At 42.4% G+C, this 23,495-nt stretch overlaps 1 protein-coding gene across 3 annotated transcripts in view; it reads left to right on the forward strand.

Annotated features, from left to right (window-relative positions):
* Positions 1-17,717, forward strand: part of scn8ab (sodium channel, voltage gated, type VIII, alpha subunit b) — a 38,319-nt gene extending 20,602 nt beyond the window's left edge. For all 3 annotated transcript variants that reach the window (XM_067253461.1, XM_067253299.1, XM_067253382.1), the window contains 14 exons: positions 1,400-1,573; positions 1,740-2,096; positions 2,332-2,505; positions 2,739-3,035; positions 4,574-4,691; positions 5,010-5,164; positions 5,792-5,965; positions 8,128-8,250; positions 10,222-10,506; positions 10,638-10,691; positions 10,857-10,994; positions 11,142-11,246; positions 11,377-11,647; positions 12,134-17,717. In XM_067253461.1, the coding sequence (XP_067109562.1) occupies positions 1,400-1,573; positions 1,740-2,096; positions 2,332-2,505; positions 2,739-3,035; positions 4,574-4,691; positions 5,010-5,164; positions 5,792-5,965; positions 8,128-8,250; positions 10,222-10,506; positions 10,638-10,691; positions 10,857-10,994; positions 11,142-11,246; positions 11,377-11,647; positions 12,134-13,293 (3,585 nt within the window). In that variant the 3' untranslated portion in view covers positions 13,294-17,717. The remainder of the gene's footprint in view (positions 1-1,399; positions 1,574-1,739; positions 2,097-2,331; positions 2,506-2,738; positions 3,036-4,573; positions 4,692-5,009; positions 5,165-5,791; positions 5,966-8,127; positions 8,251-10,221; positions 10,507-10,637; positions 10,692-10,856; positions 10,995-11,141; positions 11,247-11,376; positions 11,648-12,133) is intronic.
* The last annotated feature ends 5,778 nt before the right edge of the window (positions 17,718-23,495 follow it).

Below are 23,495 nucleotides of genomic sequence, written 5' to 3' on the forward strand. Positions count from 1 at the left end.
CATCTCTCTGCACCCATACACTCACCAGTACACACATACACATTCAATGAGGTTCTCATAAAATTTTCAGCTCCATTTTAAAGCAGTCAGAGTGCTCCCCATCTCTTACCCCCCAGTCCTCTCTCTCTCTCTCTCGCCCTCTTTCCTTGTCCCTCCCTCTTTTACTCCCACGTTTGTTCTGGCCCCTCTTTCAGTATAGCTCCAAAGCCTTTTCTCACACCTTCTCTATCCTCCTTGCTCAAATTCCAAGTACTTATATTCTTGTTTTTCCCCTGGCTCTATTCTCCATTCTTTCTCCTGTTTCTCATCATCCTGATTCAGCAGTCCTGACGCTAGTGATTCCTGGGGTGGTTTACTGGGAATATCCATTAAACTTTTAAATAACCTGATTGATATGGTCCCATTTGTGGCCTACTGTATTGTATCATGCAGGCATGGGAAAACGAAAAGAGCATTGTGGGTATCAAGGCTATGCTCGTCACTGAGACATCACACTGGCTTAGCTTCCTGGAGGCATTCTGTATGGAAGGTCAACAAAATTGGCTTGGTTTTAAGGGTGAGGCAGGAAATGAGGTCACAATGATTGGCATGTTATCAGGAGTCAGAGAGGAAATGAGGTCAGAGAAGTTGGCACAGTGTCAGGGGTGGTGCAGGATGAATCATGGGGTGTTCTCTGCGGTGATGATTGGCCACATGATCAGGTAGTGGACAGGGATATGGGTGCACCATAGTAGCATGCTAGTGGCCTTGGCCTGCCCTGCCCGACTGGCTGACAGTGTACCATGGCACTGCTCTATGACCTTGTCCTGTCAGGACAGCCCACTCTCAGCGAGAGCCCAATCCATTTTTAATCAGCACTACATCAAACCAAATGCCATGTAAGCACATTCTCTTTTTTCAAACTGCACTCAAATGTTGCTCTCAGATTTCTATAGCATGGCAGTATTTCTACAAATTACAAACCATAGTTTTATTAATATTTTCAACCCCATGTTTTGTCCAAAGTGCAATAAATCTCAATGTGCCTCTTTAGTGCACACCAGAGCAGACATTTTGTGGTTGACAAAAATTAAGAAGTTGTATAGACGGACATAATCAAAAGGTATTCGGTTCTTAAGTAGGCCCCTTTATTTAAGCTTCTATACCTAATATATAGTCCAAGCTATTCAAAAGACTTCTCAGTTACATTTTTTGTTACTAATGTCTCAATCTCTCTTCACTTTCCCTCTCTCTCTCTCTCTCTCTCTCTCTCTCTCTCTCTCTCTCTCTCTCTCTCTCTCTCTCTCTCTCTCTCTCTCTCTCTCTCTGTCCCTCCCTCTCTCTCCCTCTCTCTCTCTCTCTCTCTCTCTCTCTTGCTCTCTCTCTCTGTCTTCCCCCCTCTTCTTTTTTGCACCAATAGGTATTCACTGGTATCTTCGCTGGTGAGATGTTTGCAAAGCTAGTTGCAATGGACCCCTACTACTACTTCCAGGAAGGCTGGAACTGCTTTGACGGCTTCATTGTGACCCTGAGTTTAGTCGAGCTGGGATTGGCTGACGTAGAGGGACTGTCTGTGCTCAGGTCATTCCGATTGGTGAGTGATACAAAAATTGTCTAGCGTTTTTCATGTTTTTCATTTTTTCATGTTTGGAAAGATGTCAGTAGATGTCTAATAAATATGTATACATTTTGCTAGTAGTATTTGATGCACACCCTAACGCCTCATACGCCCATCTCATATTTCTTCTTCTCTGGTATAGTTACGAGTGTTCAAACTGGCCAAATCATGGCCCACCCTCAACATGCTTATCAAGATCATTGGCAACTCTGTGGGTGCCCTGGGGAACCTGACCCTGGTGCTGGCCATCATTGTCTTCATCTTCGCTGTGGTCGGCATGCAGCTCTTTGGCAAAAGCTACAAAGACTGTGTGTGTAAGATCAACCTGGAGTGCGAGCTGCCACGCTGGCACATGAACGACTTCTTTCACTCTTTTCTCATTGTGTTTCGTGTATTATGCGGTGAATGGATCGAGACCATGTGGGACTGCATGGAGGTGGCTGGACAGACCATGTGTCTAATCGTCTTCCTGATGGTTATGGTGATAGGGAACTTGGTGGTAAGTTTGAGGAGTTTTGACAGATATTAATGGTTTGGCGGCACAGAGACAAATATATGGAAAAGTTGCAACAATGACATGTTATGTTTTACATTGGTAAATACACTATCATAATGATTATTTTGTGGTGCCATTCTTCATCCAGTAAATCTGGCTCTGGTCAGGCATGTGTGTTTCTGGGAGTCTGTTCCCAGGTAGGACAGGACTGAGGTGTACTCTGTTTCTCTCCCTACAGGTGTTGAACCTGTTCCTTGCTTTGCTACTGAGCTCTTTCAGTGCCGACAATCTTGCGGCAACAGATGACGACGGCGAAATGAACAACCTCCAGATCGCCGTCATCCGCATTAAGGCGGGAATCGCCTGGTTTAAGATACACTTTGCTGTTTTTGTAGCCACTGTGCTCAAAAAGGTATCATTTCATCTAGTCTATGTGCCCCTAGTCTTAGTCTTAGTGTTATCTTGCATCAACCGGATATAGTAGTTTTTGTGTCTGCAATTTCAGCTAATGAAATATTGTATATTCTAGTTCTTGGTCTTGTGACTTCAGCCCAGTGACTTGAGGTTAATTTAGGGCAACTTCAGGCTGATGATGTGGTGTGGCTTTGTGATGTTACTAATGGCGACTCTGCTTGTGATCATCAGCCCATCGAGGACGAACAAAAGCCCTTAGACGACATGTACGATAAAAAATTAAACTGCATCGCCAACCACACTGGTGTGGACGGCAACCGCGAACTGGACTACGCCAAGAACGGTAATGGAACTACCAGCGGCATCGGTAGCAGCGTGGGCAAGTACATGATCGACGAGGACCACATGTCCTTTATCCACAACCCCAACCTGACCGTGTGTGTCCCCATCGCCGTGGGCGAGTCCGACTTTGAGAACCTCAACACGGAGGACTTCAGCAGCGAGTCGGATGTGGAAAACAGCAAAGACGTGAGTGTGAAGAGCGGGGATGGAAAGGAAAGGGAGATCAAGGATAGGGAGGGAGGATATGGGCTGGGGGAGTGGGGGAGTTAAGGATCGATATGGTAGGATGGCTGGACCATCAATTTAAGTTCACTTCTTCTAAAGTACATGTAGATTATGTTCAAGCTTGGTGGTTGGATTTAGGGTGCACTGCCCTTTGTTGAAGTAGCCTCAAAAGCCATACATCTGCATGGCCGAATAAGTAGTGTGTGGCTGTGTGTGTGTGTGTGTGTTTGCATGCATGCATGCATATGCATTTTTATGCCACCCAACCACCCAACATGGGAGGTGATTACAGGCGACTATCAGACGGCCTGACGGCTCAGAACATTGGTTTAGACATGAAGGCTATGACACCAAGTCTTTTTGCTGACTTTTCAGACAAATGGATAGATAGAAGGATAGACAGACGTACAGCTGGACAGACAGGCAGGCAGGCAGGCCTGTGTGAGGGGGAAGAGGTATCTTCCCCAACAGGAAGTGAGTTTGTGGGGCAGTCTGATGTTGGACATATGGGTCACCTTGACCTGGTTTGTAGCAACACCACTAGCTACCTGGCTGTACCAGATCTCCAGCCTGTTCTGCTCTGCACTCAGCCAACCATGCTGCTTCCCCACAGCTCTGCCCGTCACAGCACAGCCTGCAGCAATCGCCCCCCGTCAGCCAATAAGAGAGGTGGAGAAGTGTCTGGCTGGGGGGGGTTTTGTACCAGAGAAAGTGAAGGAAGGCGCTGGCTTGCTGACCACTCAGGATTCTAAAGTGCAGCGTCATTCTCCCTCAACCGGATTGGTCGGGTGTGCGTGCGTGTGTGCGTAATGTGCGTGCTTGTGTGTGTGTCGTGTAATGAAAGTGCTAGCATGCAGGGGGTTCACCATTTTTGTCCTGAATCACCTTGACTCACTGTTTAGATGTGAATATTAAGTATGATAACCCAAGCACGTATCTTTTAGTGTCTAGACATTAAAAATGTCATCTTAGACCAGTTTTAGCAGTATGGTGATTATGCAAATAGAATTGCATTGCTCTCTAAGAAGTGTGGCAGTGTATATCAAGTGACGCTTTCGGAATTAAATCCTATGTTCTCTTTTCATAAATATCTTTATAAACAAGTCCTTCATCATCACTGTCAGAAATGTGAATAGTTGTTTTAATGTAATCAATCAGTTAAGGTTAATTACTATCAGGTTAATGTCCCTATTAATAAACATCCATGACTAGTGCAGAAGATAGGTCACACACACATTCATTTGTTTAAACACACATAAAACATACAGGTGCTTTAGAGTGCAGGTACTACTGAGTGTGGTTGATCAAGCGACGGTGCATTTGACACTGATTACTTGTTTATCTCTACTATCTCTACTTTATACAAGTTCATACTGGTCTGGTCAGGAATAAATTGTCACTCAAAAATACATTTGAGAGATTTCTTAAGCCGTGTTCTCTGGTGTTTACCCCTTCCTTACACTTGGTGTTCTTCATCCCCCTCGCTCTTTCCCTCTCAGCTGGATGACACCAGCTCGTCCGAGGGCAGCACCATAGACATCAAGCCTGATGTGGAGGAGGTAGCGGTGGTGGAAGTGGTGGAAGAGTACCTGGATCCTGACGCCTGCTGGACAGATGGTGAGGAGGAGGGTCCCTCAATAAAGGGATAAAGTACTGCCAAAGAACTACCTACAGCATGGCTGCTTCTTTTTTTTTTACGTCTCCAGTCAAATCCCTTATTATCCCACACCTGTTTCTGGAATGTCAGGGATATCCAACTCACAGTATCTGTTAGCATCATGTTAAACAACACCATTTTGTGATAGGGTCATGTCTAGTGGTACTATACAAAATGTTCCTAAGAAGGAGAGGTATGTTTCTGTTTATCTGTACAGTTTGTTTTGAAGAGGGTACTTTATGTTTATTAAAGTGATAGTGTGTATCCTTTTTTTACAGAATGCGTGGCTAAATATAAGTGCTGTGATGTGCCTATCACACACGGCTGGGGGAAACATTGGTGGTTCCTGAGGAAGACTTGCTATCTGATTGTGGAACACAACTGGTTTGAGACTCTCATCATCTTCATGATCCTGCTTAGTAGTGGCGCTTTGGTGAGAACACACACTCGTAACACACACACTATTAGAACAATTTAACAATTAAAAAGGACAGATGGAGGGGAATATTTTGCCTTTCTCCTAGTACTGCTCGTACTATGATAGTTGCTAATGGACAGCAAAGTGCTGTAATGCACCAGCCAGCCTTTTAACCAAGAGGATACAGCTGAGGTTGCAGGTTTCTGGGGGACTGTAGCCAAATGGTGATTCAGAACACTTATGTGCTCAGGAATGGACAGACAGAGGCAATACAGGACAGCGGGGCTGGGTGGAGGGTCTGTCTGAATGTGCAGAGAGAGAGAGAGAGAGAGAGAGAAAGAGCAGTGATCTGTTACATCAGATAGCTGAGCCCCACCCTTACTGCTGTGAACTCCTTGTAAACACTCACATCCTGAAGAGATGCAGTGTCCTGGGTAGCCAGTGTTGTAACCTATCACTAACGTGACACTTCCGGAGAACACAACATCGGTACTTTCTAGATGCCTTGTTGTCTTACAGACCTAAAAACTGTTCAGTGTCGTAATTCAATCGATTGTCATTGAGACCTTTCATGCTAGTGACATATCTATAGACAGCCATGCCCATGTCTCCCTATCCTGATTCCTGCCCTGTTCACTCCAGGCCTTTGAGGATGTGTACATAGAGCAGAGGAAAACCATCAAAATAATCCTGGAGTATGCAGACAGAGTATTCACCTATATCTTTATCCTGGAGATGTTGCTAAAATGGGTGGCGTACGGCTTCGTAAAGTACTTCACCAACGCCTGGTGCTGGCTGGACTTCTTCATTGTGGATGTAAGTGTTTCTCTTCTCCTTCCTCCATATCCCTTCCCATCGCTGGCTCCTCCTCATCACTGCCTTCTCCTCTCCTCTGCCTCGACACAAGACACAGCAACTCCCCTCGCTTGCTATTTTCATTTATCTCTCTCAGTCCATCTTCCTCTGTCCCCAAGTCCCTTCCTTTCTACTGTGTTTATTCTACTGATCCTAGATGCCCTGTGACGTTAGCAGGCTTGGATATCATGTAACAATACTGCAGGATACTCAGCCTTGGAGAGACTGACTCCAGATGTACAAGACATTCAAACACTGTCTAATATATACCATTATAGTCTTCATCTCGTCAAACACTGTCTAATATATACCATTATAGTCTTCATCTCGTCAAACACTGTCTAATATATACCATTATAGTCTTCATCTCGTCAAACACTGTCTAATATATACCTTTATAGTCTTCATCTTGTCAAACACTGTCTGATATATACCATTATAGTCTTCATCTCGTCAAACACTGTCTAATATATACCATTATAGTCTTCATCTCGTCAAACACTGTCTAATATATACCATTATAGTCTTCATCTCGACAAACAGTTCATGATTGGAATTCAAAATGACCCTTTTGACTGATTTTTGGAGCATTTCAGATCTTCAGGATTGTTCAGTTTTATTCCAGTAAACTACAGATGTGCAGTATCTGCTATCATAACAGTGGTAGATGTGGCATCAACATACTGTAGTGCTAACCCTTATTGTAAGCTTACCAATATAGCCATAGAACACTTGTGTTATGTGCATCTACAGAGGTGTAGAATTAAAGGCTTAACACAAAATGTTGGAAGATCAGGGAGAGGAGGTGAGATTTAACTTCATAGATCAAAAACAATTTAAGCATTTGGTCTTTCAAAAAGAGCTTTTTGGTTATCCCAGTGCAATGCCACATCTCCATCTAGTGTTAGTTTCTGTATTCGAGTGATGGTATCAATTTTGGTATCTGATTTCTATATTGCTATTTTTTATTATTCTGGTGGTGTGGAGCAAAGCCTGTGGTGACTGTCTCTTTCCCTATTGTGCACTGATTCTGCCCTTTGTGTGTTCAATAGGATGTGTCGGGTCCTGCAGTAGACCAATCAGTAATTTGATCAAAGTCAAAGTCTTTTTACCCGTTAAATACATAGTGTAATTGTCCAGATGACAAAGTCTCCGTATATTGGATAAATACAAATACTTTGACTTTGATCAACTCTGTGTGTGCATGATGTTATACCTGTGTGTGTGTGTGTGTGTTAGGGGGGGGTCCTGTGTGTGGACTCGTGTTTGCAGTCATGTGTATGCTTGTGACTGGTAACAGTGTGTCTGTCTGTCTGTTTGTGTGTGTGTGTGTGTGTTATCAACAAATTGCCAGTTTGAATAGGCATGTTGCCTGTACATATTAACTTTCCTCTCTCTCACAGCAGGTGCCTCTAGTCTTGTCTCTCTCTCAGTTGAGAGGGACAATGTGCTGCCATCGAGAGGGACTTAGAGGTCGGAGGTTGAGGGTTCAGGGTAAGATTCTTGTGGTTTGCTGGGTGCCTTCCTTCCTTCCTTCACAGGTCCTCTCTCCTTCTCGTCCCCTAAAACTGTCCTCAACCTCCTCGGCCCTGTCTCCCCACTCAGACTAAGCGCTCTCTTGGCGTGTACAGTCAATGGTGTGTACTGTAGGTGTGTACTGTATCGTTTGTATGCCACGTACCGTGCGTTCCGTATTTTCTGTGTAATATTGAGTGTTTGTTTGTTTCAATTCCTTTCTCCTCTCAGATTTTCCCCTTTGTCAGAAATGTTTTCTCTCCTCTCTTATTGATTCTCTCTCCATGCTGTGTCAACCACAAACTGCTTTCCAGGAGTGCTGCTGGTCCTTACCTGCCTGACAACTAAACCAAAACCAAAAACCAAACCTAACAAAATAGATGAGAAAACTTCTGCACAACTTGTTTGACCTAAGTCTCTGTTGTCACTGTATGTCTATAGATATAAATATGTATACACAAATACAATGTATTTGTGTATATTGTATTTGTGTATATCTGTTTAAGTAACTCAAACCAAATGCTAGGGTGTCCCCTCTAATTGTGTGGATCCTCTCTTATCTTCTCCCTCCCCTCCTCTTCTTCCTCCCCCTCTCTTTTTCTGTGTAGGTATCTATAGTCAGCCTTATAGCTAATGCATTGGGCTACTCCGATCTAGGGCCCATTAAATCACTCAGGACACTGAGGGCCTTGAGACCCCTCAGGGCTTTGTCCCGTTTTGAGGGCATGAGGGTAAGACATGACCAACCTGGCAGCTGGTCCACCTGCATGCCTATTCTAACACTACAGCAACAACGCATGTCACCTGGGGCTGTGAGATAAGAAGATTCATAGAAGATTTAAAAAATATATAAAATAGTGGAACACAATATATATATAAATATATATATATTTACACCAACCATTTCCATTCATAAAACTATTTGCATGGATATAAATGATCTCAGAGAGTCATAATGCAGCTGATTTAAGCATATCAATAATCATGGAACACATTTTCAAATTTTATAGTATATATTGTATTTTTTGGATTGGCAAAACAAGCTGCCTCATGACACAAAGAAGTGGATATAAAATGTTAAATGTGTCCATAAATATTGTAGTGTTTTTACTAAGGGCTTACTACTAAGATAGTTTCCCTGTACATAGTTTTTGAAACGACTCTCACACTTCTTACTTTAACCTCTTAAGCTGCAAGAACAACCAGTTTCGAGCAGGCGCCATCATCATGCACAACATGACTAATGGACCATTTCAGACTGACCTGTAAATGTAGTAAGAAAACAGTGTAACCTTGCTACTTAATGCCAACAAAACAAAATTATTCAAATTTGTTTTACGATGGATATGACCACAATCATCTGGTTGTTTTTGTATAGAAATCCATCAATTTCTTTCCCCTCTTTAACCTGTCTTCACACCCTCCTCTTCCACCACCAACCCACCTCCCCAGCTCTCCCATGTTACTACAGTTTGGCCCTAGCTGACCCTGCAGCTCTGGAAGATTGATATTCTGTATCTCTGACTGCATCCTGCCATCTCACATTTGCTCCCTTCTGATGCCTCTATTCAGAATTTTATGGCCAGATGGTGATTGTAGTTACTGATGAAAAAAGTAGTTTTCAATCTAAAATAAAATCTTCCCATTCAGTTGAGTCAAGTGACATGCATGTAACGCAGAATGCAGTTCTCTCTCATAGAAACATGTTCTCCTTCTGGACCAGAGCCTTGCAATTCTGTACCCAACAGCAAAAATTACACACGTGAACATTTTCATACTTTTTAGGAGTGCCTATGAGAGAAGATACTATAATACACAATTATACACAAGTATATTTGTCCAGAGAAAAGCAAACTACAGTAAATGTGGTTACTAAAATCTGATTATTCAGGTAACTTGCCAGATACCAAAATCCAACACAGCTGTCTATGGAGTCCCCCAGGAGTTTCTCCACCTCAGTAAAAGAGTCTCTTGCCCAGGAGGGAACATTGTAAAGATTACGAGAATGCATGTAGGACTGAGCCTACCAGACTCAGCACAGCTGTCTGCCTACAGCTGCTGGTCTTTCAAACATCCATTGTCTGTCTGAGCATCCCACTGTGCTGCTGACCTCCTGGGCTCTGTGGCGGGCCATCCAGCCCACAGGGGAGGGGGGGGGGGGGGGGGGGGCAGAGGAGCAAGGCGGGGTTAGGTGGCGGGGGGAGTCGGGGGCTCTGCTGTGCCGTGACAGACACGTGAACAGAGATACAATATGTGAGCTACACTCTCATCAAACTGTTCAAATAAGATGTCCTATAGGTTTACTTCCAATACTTTTAGGGCCGCTGTATGAAACCTTATCAAATTCTATTCACCTCGATACAATAATGCATCAGCTGTGGGACGGCGGACACTGTGTATGCTCATTCTGAACCAAGATGATGTGCAGCTCTCATACAGCAACAATTAACCATTTTGCATGTACGCGTTAAAGGGTTGAGGCACTTTCCAAGACCCAGATTAAGCCTTGTGCGGGACTACAGCTCTCTAAGGAGTTGTATTCCATGGATAGATGTTGTGTTGACTCACATTAGACCTAATCTACTTCTTGGAAAGCAGATAGCCTGTGACCCGGTATCTCTTAGAGAACAGGAGTGTAAGTGGGTACAATGTGTGAGTGAAGTCTGACTCTGCCCTTGTGTCTTTGGTTGGTGTCTGAACAGGTGGTGGTGAATGCCCTGGTAGGAGCCATCCCCTCCATCATGAACGTGCTGCTAGTGTGTCTCATCTTCTGGCTCATCTTCAGCATCATGGGCGTCAACCTTTTTGCCGGCAAATATTATTATTGCTATAATGAGACGGAGGAGGCTCTGTTCCTCCCGGATGTGGTCAACAACAAGACCCAATGCTTTGCGCTTATTAATGCTAATAACACGGATGTCAGATGGAAGAATGTCAAAATTAACTTTGACAATGTGGGCGCTGGATATTTAGCCCTCCTGCAAGTGGTGAGTGGTTAGGATTAGGGTCTGTACTTTTAAATGTGTGGTCCTGTATTGCTTTCCTTCATCCAGACACTGTAAAAGTGTCACTTTTTGATAATGACGGGATAACTTAATGTATCGTCTTCCCCTGACAGGCCACATTTAAGGGCTGGATGGACATTATGTATGCAGCAATAGATTCTAGAAAGGTAAGCTGTCAATGTTGTGAAATGTCTCTACCTTTTCATATTGTGATGATAGATACAATGTATTCAACGTTTTAAGCATGTTGTCTTCATAGTTTAGGTATAATAGCTATAGAGCTATATTGATATATGTCTTAATTTAAGCAAAATCTGTCCTATTGTGTGCAGGTGGAGGACCAGCCAATATATGAGGACAACATCTACATGTACATCTACTTTGTTATCTTCATCATTTTTGGCTCTTTCTTCACCCTCAACCTCTTCATTGGTGTTATCATTGACAACTTCAACCAGCAAAAAAAGAAGATAAGCTCTACCTCACCTTTCTTTGTTTGAACATCACTGCAGATACACATTCAGTATATTTAGATTCTACTGTACAAATGTTCAGAATTCAGTGGTTTAAAGCAAACTACTTCCAAGGTTGTAACCAGATTTTTCTTGTCTCTTTACTTTGGAGGTCAGGATATCTTCATGACAGAGGAACAAAAAAAATATTATAATGCTATGAAAAAGCTTGGCTCGAAGAAACCACAGAAACCCATCCCAAGACCACTGGTAAGCCACAATGAGTCTGTTGACATTAATGTATGGTTGGGTGGAAGTTAGGCCATTAATAGGCCTTTCTATAAAAATACAGAATTTCTCTTAACTATTTCGAATTCTTTTCCCTTCTCCCTCTCATCAGAACAAAGTACAGGGGATGATATTTGATTTTGTAACACAGCAAGTTTTTGACATCTCCATTATGATGCTCATCTGCCTGAACATGGTCACCATGATGGTGGAGACGGACGACCAGACGGAGGAGACAGAGAACATCCTCTACTGGGTCAATTTTGTTTTCATTGTAGCCTTCACCACAGAGTTTGTGCTCAAGCTCTTTGCTCTACGCCACTACTACTTTACTATAGGATGGAACATCTTCGATGTTGTCGTGGTAATCCTCTCTATCGTCGGTAAGCAGAAAAGGAGACTGGGAGGGGTGGTGGTTCTCATGCCATGCTTTCTAAATGCAGTTCATGTTTTGACATATCTAAGGAGGACTTACTGTAATTCCAAGTATGAACAAGAATGTGTGTGTGTGATCTAGTTGCTGTTGTATGAAATCAGGCTAGTGAGCACTGGTAATGTGGGGTTGAAATCTGTGGATCACATATAGCACATTTAGTCCTTTGCTTGCTGCTGCATTCTGATGCAACCAGACCAAGGAATCAGAGATCATCGCTAGTATTGCCCTCTAGTGGACCTCCAGTGACAAAGCCATGTTTGTTGTGTTCCCGATCTGTGTTGTCACCAGATAGTGTTACTAGTGTTACTATCAGGTTGTTGTGAAATATTACAGGTACTTAACCATGACAAATTTCTTTAAAAACTTTTCTGTACTTATTTCTGTAATCATTTCTGTCATATTTTGATTTTATTCCTGTCTCTCTCTACCCCAGGGATGTTCCTGGCTGACATCATTGAGAAGTACTTTGTTTCACCAACCCTGTTCAGGGTGATCCGCTTGGCCCGTATTGGCCGTATCCTGCGTCTCATTAAGGGTGCCAAGGGCATTAGAACTCTGCTGTTTGCCCTCATGATGTCACTTCCTGCCCTCTTCAACATTGGGCTGTTGCTCTTCCTGGTCATGTTCATTTTCTCTATCTTCGGCATGTCTAACTTTGGCTACGTCAAGCATGGGGCTGGGATCGACGACATGTACAATTTTGAAACATTCGGCAATAGCATGATCTGCCTGTTTATGATAACCACGTCAGCTGGCTGGGACGGCCTGCTGCTTCCCATCCTCAACTACCCCCCGGACTGCAACCCCGCTCTGGAGAACCCAGGAACCCCCAACACGGGCGACTGTGGAAACCCCTCGGTGGGAATCTTCTTCTTTGTCATGTACATCATCATCTCCTTCCTCATTGTGGTCAACATGTACATCGCCATCATCCTGGAGAACTTCAGTGTGGCCACTGAGGAGAGCGCAGACCCGCTAAGCGAGGACGACTTCGAGACCTTCTACGAAATCTGGGAGAAATTTGACCCTGATGCTTCCCAGTTCATCAACTTCGCCAAGCTATCCGACTTTGCAGATACACTGGAGCACCCACTGCGCTTGCCCAAGCCCAACACTATAGAACTGATTGCCATGGACATGCCCATGGTGAGTGGTGACCGAATCCACTGCCTGGACATCCTGTTTGCCTTCACCAAACGTGTGTTGGGCGACAGCGGCGAACTTGACATGCTGAGGCAGCAGATGGAGGAGCGCTTTGTAGCGGCCAACCCCTCCAAGGTGTCCTACGAGCCAATCACCACGACCCTGAGGCGTAAACAGGAAGACGTGTCTGCCAAGATCATTCAGCGAGCGTACCGTTCCTACCTGGCCAGGCGGGGCTTCAAATGCAAGCGCAAACCAGCCAATAACAAAGTGGAAAATGGCGAAACGAATCAGGAAAAGAAGGAAGGCACGCCCTCCACCGCCTCCCTCCCCTCTTATGACAGTGTTACCAAACCTGACAAGGAGAAGCAGGATGACAACAACGAGGGCAAGGGAGGGAGGAAAGAGAAGGGCAGAAACCAAAAAGATGTCAGGGAATCGAAGTGTTAGATTATTGGAATAAATAATAACAGTAATAACAGTAATAATTATTAAATGTAACTTCAAGCAAAGCGAGAGGAAACCATCTAACCCCACACAGATGTACAGATAATTTCATTTGCAAGTAAGAAAATAATACTATTAAATACTTTTGTTTACAGACTTCATACTTGTATCGATGCAGAGAGAAGCAGCTCCAACTCTTTCAGCTTGAAGACACTTGAACTTGATTTAAACCAAACATAATCAGCGTACTGTGTGACATTGATGCATCTAGACTACTGATCTTAACTAAAAGGGAATGATTTACAGACAAAATATTAAGGAAATGTCTGTGTCTGCCGGAAGGGCAGATAGTCCACTTACTGCTGGGATATTTGGATTAGGAACAGAACTCTACATTTAGAGGCTTGGATGTGAAACACTGAGGGGATCCATGGTGTGGATGCAAACAATGGATTCCCATGGAAACCAGTGACGTGGGTGAGGAGAGTAAGGCAATGCTGCTGGATGCTGAAGAAGCAGTCTGAAGGCTGGTTCTGTGTCATTCACTTTTGAAATGAATGGAAGAAACTAAACGAACATTATCACTCTGTGAACAAACAGAAGAATGGACAAGAGAAAGACAAAAAAAGACCCAGGACAATGTAAGGGTTTTTTCTTTGGTTTGTTAATGCTGAATATACTTGTATCTCCACTTAATTTGAGCGGCAAAAAAAGCTAAAAGAAAAAAGAAAAAAAGAAAAAAAAAAGAACAACATTGAACATTTGCCCATGTCACTTAACTCTTCTACTCATTCTATCTTTGTTATACCCACATCGAAAAGCTTTTTCTACATGGGCTTTCACACTGATTGGTTAAGGGTCTGTTTATTAAGGGGTCAACTTGGGCCAAGGGCTTACATTTACTCTGACAGATTTCCAAACAAATACATAAATAATTGTGCTTGTTCAATGCATAGAAATGACTTGCATGATGGCATGTTTTGATCAGAAATCTTGCATGAATAATCATAGTCCACAAGACACTAATACTCAGACCACTACAGTGACTTGGCCTGACGTTCCAGACACTGTTGAAAAATTGAAAGTGAGAAATAAGTAATTTGTTTTACAATGAGAAATGATATGGGGTTATTAATCTCGAATGGACCCTGTCTTTCTCTTTAATCAACACTTTTCAAACAACAGACATTTTATTGTAGCCTCAGTACACAAAATTAGTCTGGAACTATACACATTGTTGGTGTTCTCAAAAATACCAACATTGTAGTTAAAAGAGGAGAAATCCTCTTTTTTTTTGCTGCTCTGGAGATTCTGAGTGTGGAAAATATGGATGTTTGTGTGTATCGTTGGAACTAAACTGATGGATGGTTTGAATAGTGAGAAAAATACTGTAAATCTTTAAAAAGCTTTTATTTTTAGCATCATCAGTTATGTAATGTACCATTCTTTCTGCTTTGGTTTCTGCGTTGGACGAGGCGTTGTGAGAGTGATTTAGTGTGGGCTTGGGTGGCCAGTGGGGATTAGACAGGTGTGGAAACTACTTTCAGATGTTTCTCTATGGGTGAAAGAGTCCTATCAGGACTAAGAATGGCTGTGATTGAACAGGATTATTCATTCTGCTACAACAACAAATTTTGAATTTATTTTCATATGGCTATGCTATTTGTAAAAAATAATTATCCATGTGATGATTTATTGTTCATGTGGCAATGGCTAATGAGATTTATTTGACCATGCATTTTAATCCCAGGCTAAAATGATGTTGAGAGAGTGATGATCTTGAGCTAGAGGATGTTTTTTGGTGTGAGTAAGTGAGCTGGGAGAGAGAACACGTGAGAGGCAGAGAGAGAGAAACATAAATGGGTGTACTGGTGATGGTGAATCACAATGTGGAGAAGCCAAAGAGACCTGCCTTGTGATCCCAGCTGTCGCCCCCATCCCATGAATGGGAGAGGACGTAGAGTGCCCCACCCATTCCGTTTTTTTGCTGTCATTGTTAGGAAAGACCCTAGAAATGTACTCAAGGCTTGAAATATCCACCCCTTTTTCTCAGGAGATATTACAGATATATTATAACGAGCTCTGCAACTAAATGCAAGTGAATGTGATGAGAGTATTTATGAACACATTTTATTATTGTGTGATGTTATGCCATGCTGATGGACAATGGTCTGGGCTGGCTGCCTAGCAAGGGCAGCTGGCCTGCCAGGGGCCAGTTTAGAGCTTCCTGCTAATGACGCTTAGAAATAATAGGGCTTGAAGCATCTCAGTGAAACGGCAACATTTCGCTCGCTTATAAAGCCAGCGTTTGTATCGGTAGCGGATTATATTTGTGGTTTGTGACGTTATGGAATTGGGTCTGGTCTCGATGAAATACGTAAATATACAAGAGCAGTAATAATGTTCACCCCCAATAGAAATCAATGGTATAGGAAACACTGAGGAGATGTAATGAGCGTGAATTTGGATATGTTGGTTTGAGCGGCACACTAAATTCATTCTGAGGCTATTGTGGTATGTTCAGGAGCTTAGGCCCCAGAGATCATTATTTGAAACCCACGTGCTCTGAAACCCCTCATTAGCCATTCTTCTTCACAAAGCTAAACGCTTAACAAATACCAAATAATCAACAGAGCCAGAGCTTTTGCACTTTGTGTTGTGCAGTGATGTCACTTCCTGTTAATGAATAAATTCCCTGCCCCTTTTCAAGTTTTATGGTCTAGTTGCTGCATGAGATCTCCAAAATCAGTGTGGGTGTTAACTTGAACCAAATAAAACTCTGAATGATAAGCATACAAGCTACTGCCGTCCATTTTCTCCAAGCCCATCAAGGAAATACATAAATGTACTAACTGAAAAAACACACATCCATTTGAAAAAATAGAAGAAAAAAATGTACAGTTCAGGCCATGTTGTAAACGGCACAATATGCTGAAAAGTTAAGAATGGACTTTTTAAGAGACTATAAATAATGTAATATATCATTTTATTTTAACAGCATGCATAGTTTTTGTAAATACAGAAATACTGAAAAAACTACTGCTATTAATCTAATACTAAATATTAATAACCATACATAGAATGGCTTCCAGCTGACACCCCTTGTCACACTTGTTAGGCTGTGACACATTTGTTAGATGGAGTAGATTTTTGGAGTCACTTTTCACATAAAAGAGGGGAGTCAATTAAAAGAATCTATATTAAAGTGCAAAAACTATATATAAATCAATACATATATAGAACTATATTACATATATATTATATATATATTTCAATATATATATAGTATATATCCATTAGAAAAATGTCCTCAACTCTCCTTTTTGCTCCTAGTATTGAGGAGAAACCAGTACCACAGACTGTAATTGCTCACATTTCTTTTTTTGTGCAATATGTTTAGTGAATGACCAAAACTCTGGCCTGCCCAGGATCTCTATGTATTGGGTACAGGCGTACAATGCATGGTGTTGTACTGGCTGCTTGCTGAGGATCGTGTAGCCTGCATTGGTGAGAGGATTGCACTACCAGCACACCCTTTTGTACATGTGTGATGATGTCTTGCCCACAATTTCTGCCACCTCTTAGTGAATACCCGTCTAGAAACCTGCATTGACACAAACCCACAGATGAACACAATATAAATATCTCTACACACACACGCACACACTCCATCCTAGACAAGACGATCGGTATGCCCCAGTATTCTGAGCCTCAGGTCCCCATGTGTGACAGCTTTTTGATTGTTTAAGCTCTGACCCCCCCCCCCCCTTCCCCTCCTTTCACACACCAATGTAATTTGGCATAAACGTTATTTTCCTGTTATTCTCCCAACAATGTATGTAATGATTTAAGGGTGAGTTGTATTTATTGTCTATGTGTTTGTTTCTGGTGCAATATCTCCAACGGCACGTGCCTTTTTAGATGCCTATTTAGTCTGTCAATAAAACCAGTGAGAGAATATCTATCCAAACCCATGGGAACGAATCAAAATGGAGCTAGGCTAAAACCATGGACAGCCCAAAATCGGAAAATAATAACTAAACTGGGGAAAATCAGCACCTAAACTTGGTTGACTGAACTACCATCTCATTTAGTCATGTAGTGGTCTGTGTGTATTCTATATCCGAGACATTTGGTTGGTGAGAGAACAGCTTGCCTTCTGTTTTACTATTCTGTTCCTCATTTCAGATGTTGATTTACCTAATGGGTTATGTAGCTGTTATTTCGTAGCATGACTGAGATATTGATTTAATCATTTTATTTGCGGACAATAATTATAAAAGCTTTTTGACTGTTGTCATTGTTATCTCTTGCCACTAATCCAGTCAGAGAGAGGGCGGCGTGTTGCACAACCACATGGGACATTACAGTGAGAATCAGTGAAAGATTGTCTTCATTTGAGCACGAATCTATTTCCAAACAATAAAGCAGCCTTCCAGTTATGTATGAGTGCTGTCATTTTTTCATACATGAGGAGGAAGAAGGAATGAATAACAATTTGAATGCATTTTGTCTTGTAAATGGTTGTGATTGTTGTACAGTCTTCACGTATTACAATAATGTGATGCCATCTATAAGGGAATGCAAGATTATTATTATAAGATAAGGGATGTAAGGTAAAACACATCCCAGGACATGTAGTAAAACAGTACGCTGATAAAGTATAACAGGCTACACTCCTATAAGCCGTGTAATTCTTGACTTTTGAAAGATGGTCTGATTGATGGATTCACAACTAAACAACACACACAGTTGATCCTGCCGGTGATTTATAAGGTCAGTGGTGGGCATTCTCTTTGCATTCATAGTTGTGGGAAAGACGTGTAAATGGAAAGGAATGGCATGTCGATAGTGTTATAGCCTACATGGAACAGCAGCATTGTAAAACTTCAAGAGCAGGTATGTGTGTGTGTGGGTAAGGTGGCGCACTGAATAAGGGAGGGAGGAAAGGGAGGGGGAGGGGTAAGGAGAGGCAGCACTGCAGTGCAGATAGATGAATGCAGTGGCCTGGGCTGAGTCAGCAGCCTGCTCCCAATAGGCCCAGACAGTACAGTGGACTGACTGGATACCTCCCCTTCCACCAAGCCCAGACCAACACACAAGGAGGGAGGGGGACAGGAGGAAACTGTGAGAGAAGTTGAAAGAAAAGGAGAGTAAATATAAGGAGCAAGATTGTTCTTCGTAAAAAATACATTTAAAAAAAGCATGATTCATTTGTCATACGTGTTATTTGAGATACGTACAGTGTTTACAATGTGTTGCTAAATTCTGTTCACATTTGAAGTGCAAATAGTACATTGAGTATAATCAGTGTGTAATAGTGCGTTGATGAATCCACACTATCAATTTAATTGTAAACATACACATGTGAAACTTTATAATATTTGTCACTCTTAAATACAATACTTTTTTTGTAAATACAATTACTTACAAAAATAATATATTTCATTCACTAACCTCTTTTCCCACCCTTTTCTTTAGCTGTCTTCCCCAACCCATCTGTTCTTGTACTCAACCGATAATAGAGAGCACATCCAGCCACTGAGGTAGGACATTGGGATCTATAAATCAGAGCCTTGCAGACAGAGTGAGAATAATGGCTTCAGTGTTGGGGTTCCAATGTGAGGATACTCAATATGCCACATATTTAGATCTGTCCCAGTCAGAGGCAGTCTTTTCTCTGAGGGATGAGTGCCAGCGTGTATGTTGTAATAATCTGCATCATTGAGTCTATTTACTGTACATAAATTAGAGCCCCAAGCACAGATAAGAGACATGTGCGCCCCTCTCATGCCCGCCCTCTGCTCACAAAGCCTAAACCTCTGTCAAATTATTCATGAAGATGAGTAGTGCACCATCTAGCGGCCAGTTGCAGAACCGCTCCCCTTTTGCCAAAGCAAGCTAGCTATTTCGAAGACAGCGTTTGGCCAGGCAAGAAGGAACATTCCATTAGCTAGACATAAATATTTGATTGTCACCGTTGACCTATGTTATGGACTCCAGTCTTAGAAGGCGATTTGTATTGAGTTACACCGACAACTCACCAATTCAAGTGATTAGGCAAATATCTCGGCCTCCACAGTCTCCCTGTCCTCAAGTACCCGACATTACAGAGGCCACTGGACTTGAATGGTTTGAAATAGCGACCTCGACCGGTGAGGGGAAGAAGAAAAAGTATACCCGTTACCCTGGCAAATTATACATTTCAGTCGTAAAGGTTTCTTAATGTTCAAATGCAACAGGACCCTCGAGCTCGGACCAAGGAGTGCCATGCTCCCCGTGCGTGTCAGGATCAATGTCCGGCAGCGTCCAGTGCTCCCCGATCTGCAGTGAGTGGAGTGGGTTTATTCATCGGAATGTTATCCCGTATCGTTAGTGATATTACAAATCGTTGTTATATTACGATATAGTTTTATAATCAAAACTATGGTCTGCGACTGCTGCTCTGACTCTTAGATCACCTTGGCAATGAACCGACTGTTCACGTGTGTTTATATAGCCATTATTTCACCATGTCATGTCAAACATTCGTAGACTTTGCAGTTCCATGTACTCCAGTTCAGAGGTCAGGGAGTATCCTTCTCAGCCAAGAGGAGGATCTCTGGAGGGGGAGTCCTGCTTGCACCATATCCCCTCTGGGTAAAACATGTATCCCACCACCTCAAAACCACACTTAGGCCTACTTTAACATCCTGTGATGGTATTGACCACTTAGTTCAAATAGATTGCATGCAATGTGTAAACTTGTAACTTACACTATAATAAACATGTCCCCAGCTCAAACTGTTCCAGTTCTAGGAAAGAGAAGAGTTTTTGATGAAGCCCATTTGTCAACAAAGAAAGGATCTTCAGACAGCCATCCCAGAGAGGAGGTGATGGTTGACAGAAGAATCAAAGAAAAAAAAGAAGGAAATGAGAGCATGGTAGATCCATCATCCTTTTAACAGACATTGATTGTTCGATATTGTCTTCAATTATCATCTTCTACTCAGTTTTCTCTTTGTATTCCCTTATTGTTCATGATACCTTCTAAAATATTCTAACTTCACATACCTTATCTATGAAGTTATTTTATTCATGTTATAGTAGACTTGTGGAGAAGAATAATTAAACCACCAGATGACACTGTTGTATATTATGTCCAGTGCAGTGCTTCATTACAGCCTTATCATGTCCATTAATGGGTAGAGTGTGTGTGTCTGTGTGCTAGTGTTAGTGATTGAGTTAATGTATTATGTGAGTCATACATCTTCTTAAATTACCCCCCTCACACACACACACATTCTGGGGGTTGTAAGGTTTGAAGCTTGTTGGTGTATGTTGAGAGGGGGTTGGGTATCTGCTGTGGAATGCCTGGACAGAGCAGCAGGCAGAGTTGAGCAGTACTGGTGACTGGAGACAATGGTGCTGGACATCTGTCACACACCACCGCACACCCCTCACCCCATACAATAGGCCTGAAGAAAGGGGGGTAGGGGGAACGGACGAGTTGTCGCTTTCTCTCCTCACTCTACTCCCCTTTCTTTACCCCCTGTTCAGCCTTCCTTGGGGTCCGACCACAACACAAATGACTCTTTGTTCCCATGCCAATGTTTGGCCCTCCACCCCTAACTACTCTCTTAAAACATTTCAGTTTTTTTCTTTGAGAAATAAGAGTTTAATAAGTGGTGCCTGCTGCTTTTCCCTTTTGTGTAATACACCATCACTGGTTGAGTGAGCTAGCAGAATCAGCCCTGTGTGTCCACCACTAAAAAACAGAAGTGGGAAAAGTGACAGGGAATTCCGAGCACGAATGACCCAGCAATTGTGATAGTAGATGTATTTAAAACCACAGAGGTTGTGAAGGTTATGTGTTTTAACCCTGTTGAATGATCGTGGGCTCACACGAGTTAGTACATAGCGATGATTAGCGTTTGAATCAACTTTGGACTGTCTCGTCTATGACCCAGTCATGCTCGGGGTCTCCTGTTTCATAGGTTCGTGCACGGAGATTGCACGTCTTGGTTTGCCAGTGAGTCAGTGACTCCATGACTCAGTGAATCACTACACCAAACCAACTACGGTATTGCAGGAAGCAATATTTAAATACTTCCTGCAATACTTTGATGTTATACTGAGAATTACCAGTATAACATCAAGGTTTATAACAACCTTAAAGTTTGTTTTCCCTTACTCCTTTGTTCCCAGACAACACTAGTATTTCCTTATAACATCAAGAGTTTGCTCACCCTTATCCCCCCGTTATTAGAACACTACCACACCTATGAAGGAGTCTGAACAGGGAATCTTAAACCTTCACGCGTAAACACCAGTTAGACAGGCAATTTCTGCATCTCATCGCTGGTCGCGATTCCCGGAGACTTAGCTACCTTTGTCTCGGCGTGGCGCTGGTGTATCCCTCGGATCCAAAGGAGGGCCACAAGTGAGGACGGACAATGACTGTCTTATATAAAAAGTAAAAATAAAACAATACAAATTAATGAGGTAAGCTTCTAAGTTTCTATATCTAAGTAAAAAATAGAGTACAAGCGACGACCGTTACAAAATACAAGAGTACAAGAGCGTTTCTTCTCTGAGCCATGCCGCCCCAGATGGGGCAGCACTCGAAGTCCTCCTAACTTTGACACACACATCATATTTATATGCTTTCCTTATCTAGGTCATTCAGGGCACCTGTTCCTGTGCACAGGAAACCTAAAGACTACTTCTCAAAATCTGGACAATGGACATTATGCATGTAGCCAACTGTCACGTACAGTGACATATGCAATAAAATGCTTATTAATTACTTAAAAATCATACAATGTGACTTTCTGGATTTTTGTTTTAGATTCCGTCACTCACAGTTGAAGAGTACCTATGATTAAAAAAATTACAGACGTCTACATGCTTTGTAAGTGGGAAAACCAGAGGCGTTGTTAGACATAAAACTCTACTGGGGCACAGGCCCCTATTCATATCCCTTTTTTTATTTTTTATGCATTGTGCTTGCTGCGCACTAGGCTATAGAAACTCCCCTTTCTTAACCCACTATAGTACAACAGTTCAGGGATGCAAGTTTGATATCAGCTTTGGCAGTGACATCAATAGTTAATTGTTTTTATGTTTCAGTCAAAATACGATGATCGGTAGGCCTATCATTTAGAAACTTTCTTTCATTTTGTAATATTTTCTGCGGGCATCGGTTTGTGTTTTCAGTTAAACTGCTTTGATTTTACAATCGTGATTGGGATACTGCATTTATTTTTTCCGGGATTATCAATCTAAATTAATGCACTGACTGATAAAGTAAATTGTTGAAACTCAAACTTTAGATTTTACTGGGGCACAGCAGATATATACTGGGGCACGTGCCCCAGTAAAAAGGGTCTAACGACGCCCCTGGGGAAAACCTGCAAAATCGGCAGTGTATCAAATACTTGTTATCCCCACTGTATACTTCTATGTGGTCAGTCTCTAACATATCCTGTGTTCTAAAAAACCTAGGGCCCCCCGTGTTCTCTCTATGCAAGCCGTTTTCTAACCACATCCTATGTTAGGCCGTATCTTGCGCAAACGGTTTCTAACTGTCATTCAGAGGCCTCGTCTGCAACTTTACGCAAGACGTTGTAACACATCTTATCAAAACAGCACATCAAAAAGCAGTTGCTAATCCAAAACAGAATGGAAAAGAGTTCTAAAAACATATTGCAAGCTATTGCTAATCCATCTTGTCTAAATCAGAGCTGCCAACTCTCACGGTTTCGCCGTGTAACACACGCATTTCAACCATTTCTCATGCTCTCACGCCACACCTTGTATATCTCACGGTGAAAAGGAAACGCCAAAGAAGAAGCCAAGCTAACGTTGTAAACAGTAACGGACGAGGCGCAGGTTAAAGGAGTGAAGTAACATTATCGCTCATACAGCCATGTAAACTTGTGAAGCTCGCGAAAGCTCGCGGAGGGGGGGGGGGGGGGGGGGGGGGGCTACCAAATCTCACGCCAAGGTTTTTGGAAAAGTTGGCAGCCCTGTCTAAATACACATATGGAAGCCATTTTTAACACATCCGATGCAAACACACATTTTATCTAGTAAGCATTCATTATTTCTCCAAGGTGCATTCAAACGAAGGATCCTTTGACAACCCTCCAAGTAACACATACTCCATGCTTAATTGAGGACATGAAGACTGTTGACAGGGGCCACTCTGGGTAGCCCAACCA

Source organism: Osmerus mordax, chromosome 1 (assembly GCF_038355195.1).
Source record: "Osmerus mordax isolate fOsmMor3 chromosome 1, fOsmMor3.pri, whole genome shotgun sequence".
In the NCBI taxonomy this organism is placed as follows: Eukaryota; Metazoa; Chordata; class Actinopteri; order Osmeriformes; family Osmeridae; genus Osmerus; species Osmerus mordax.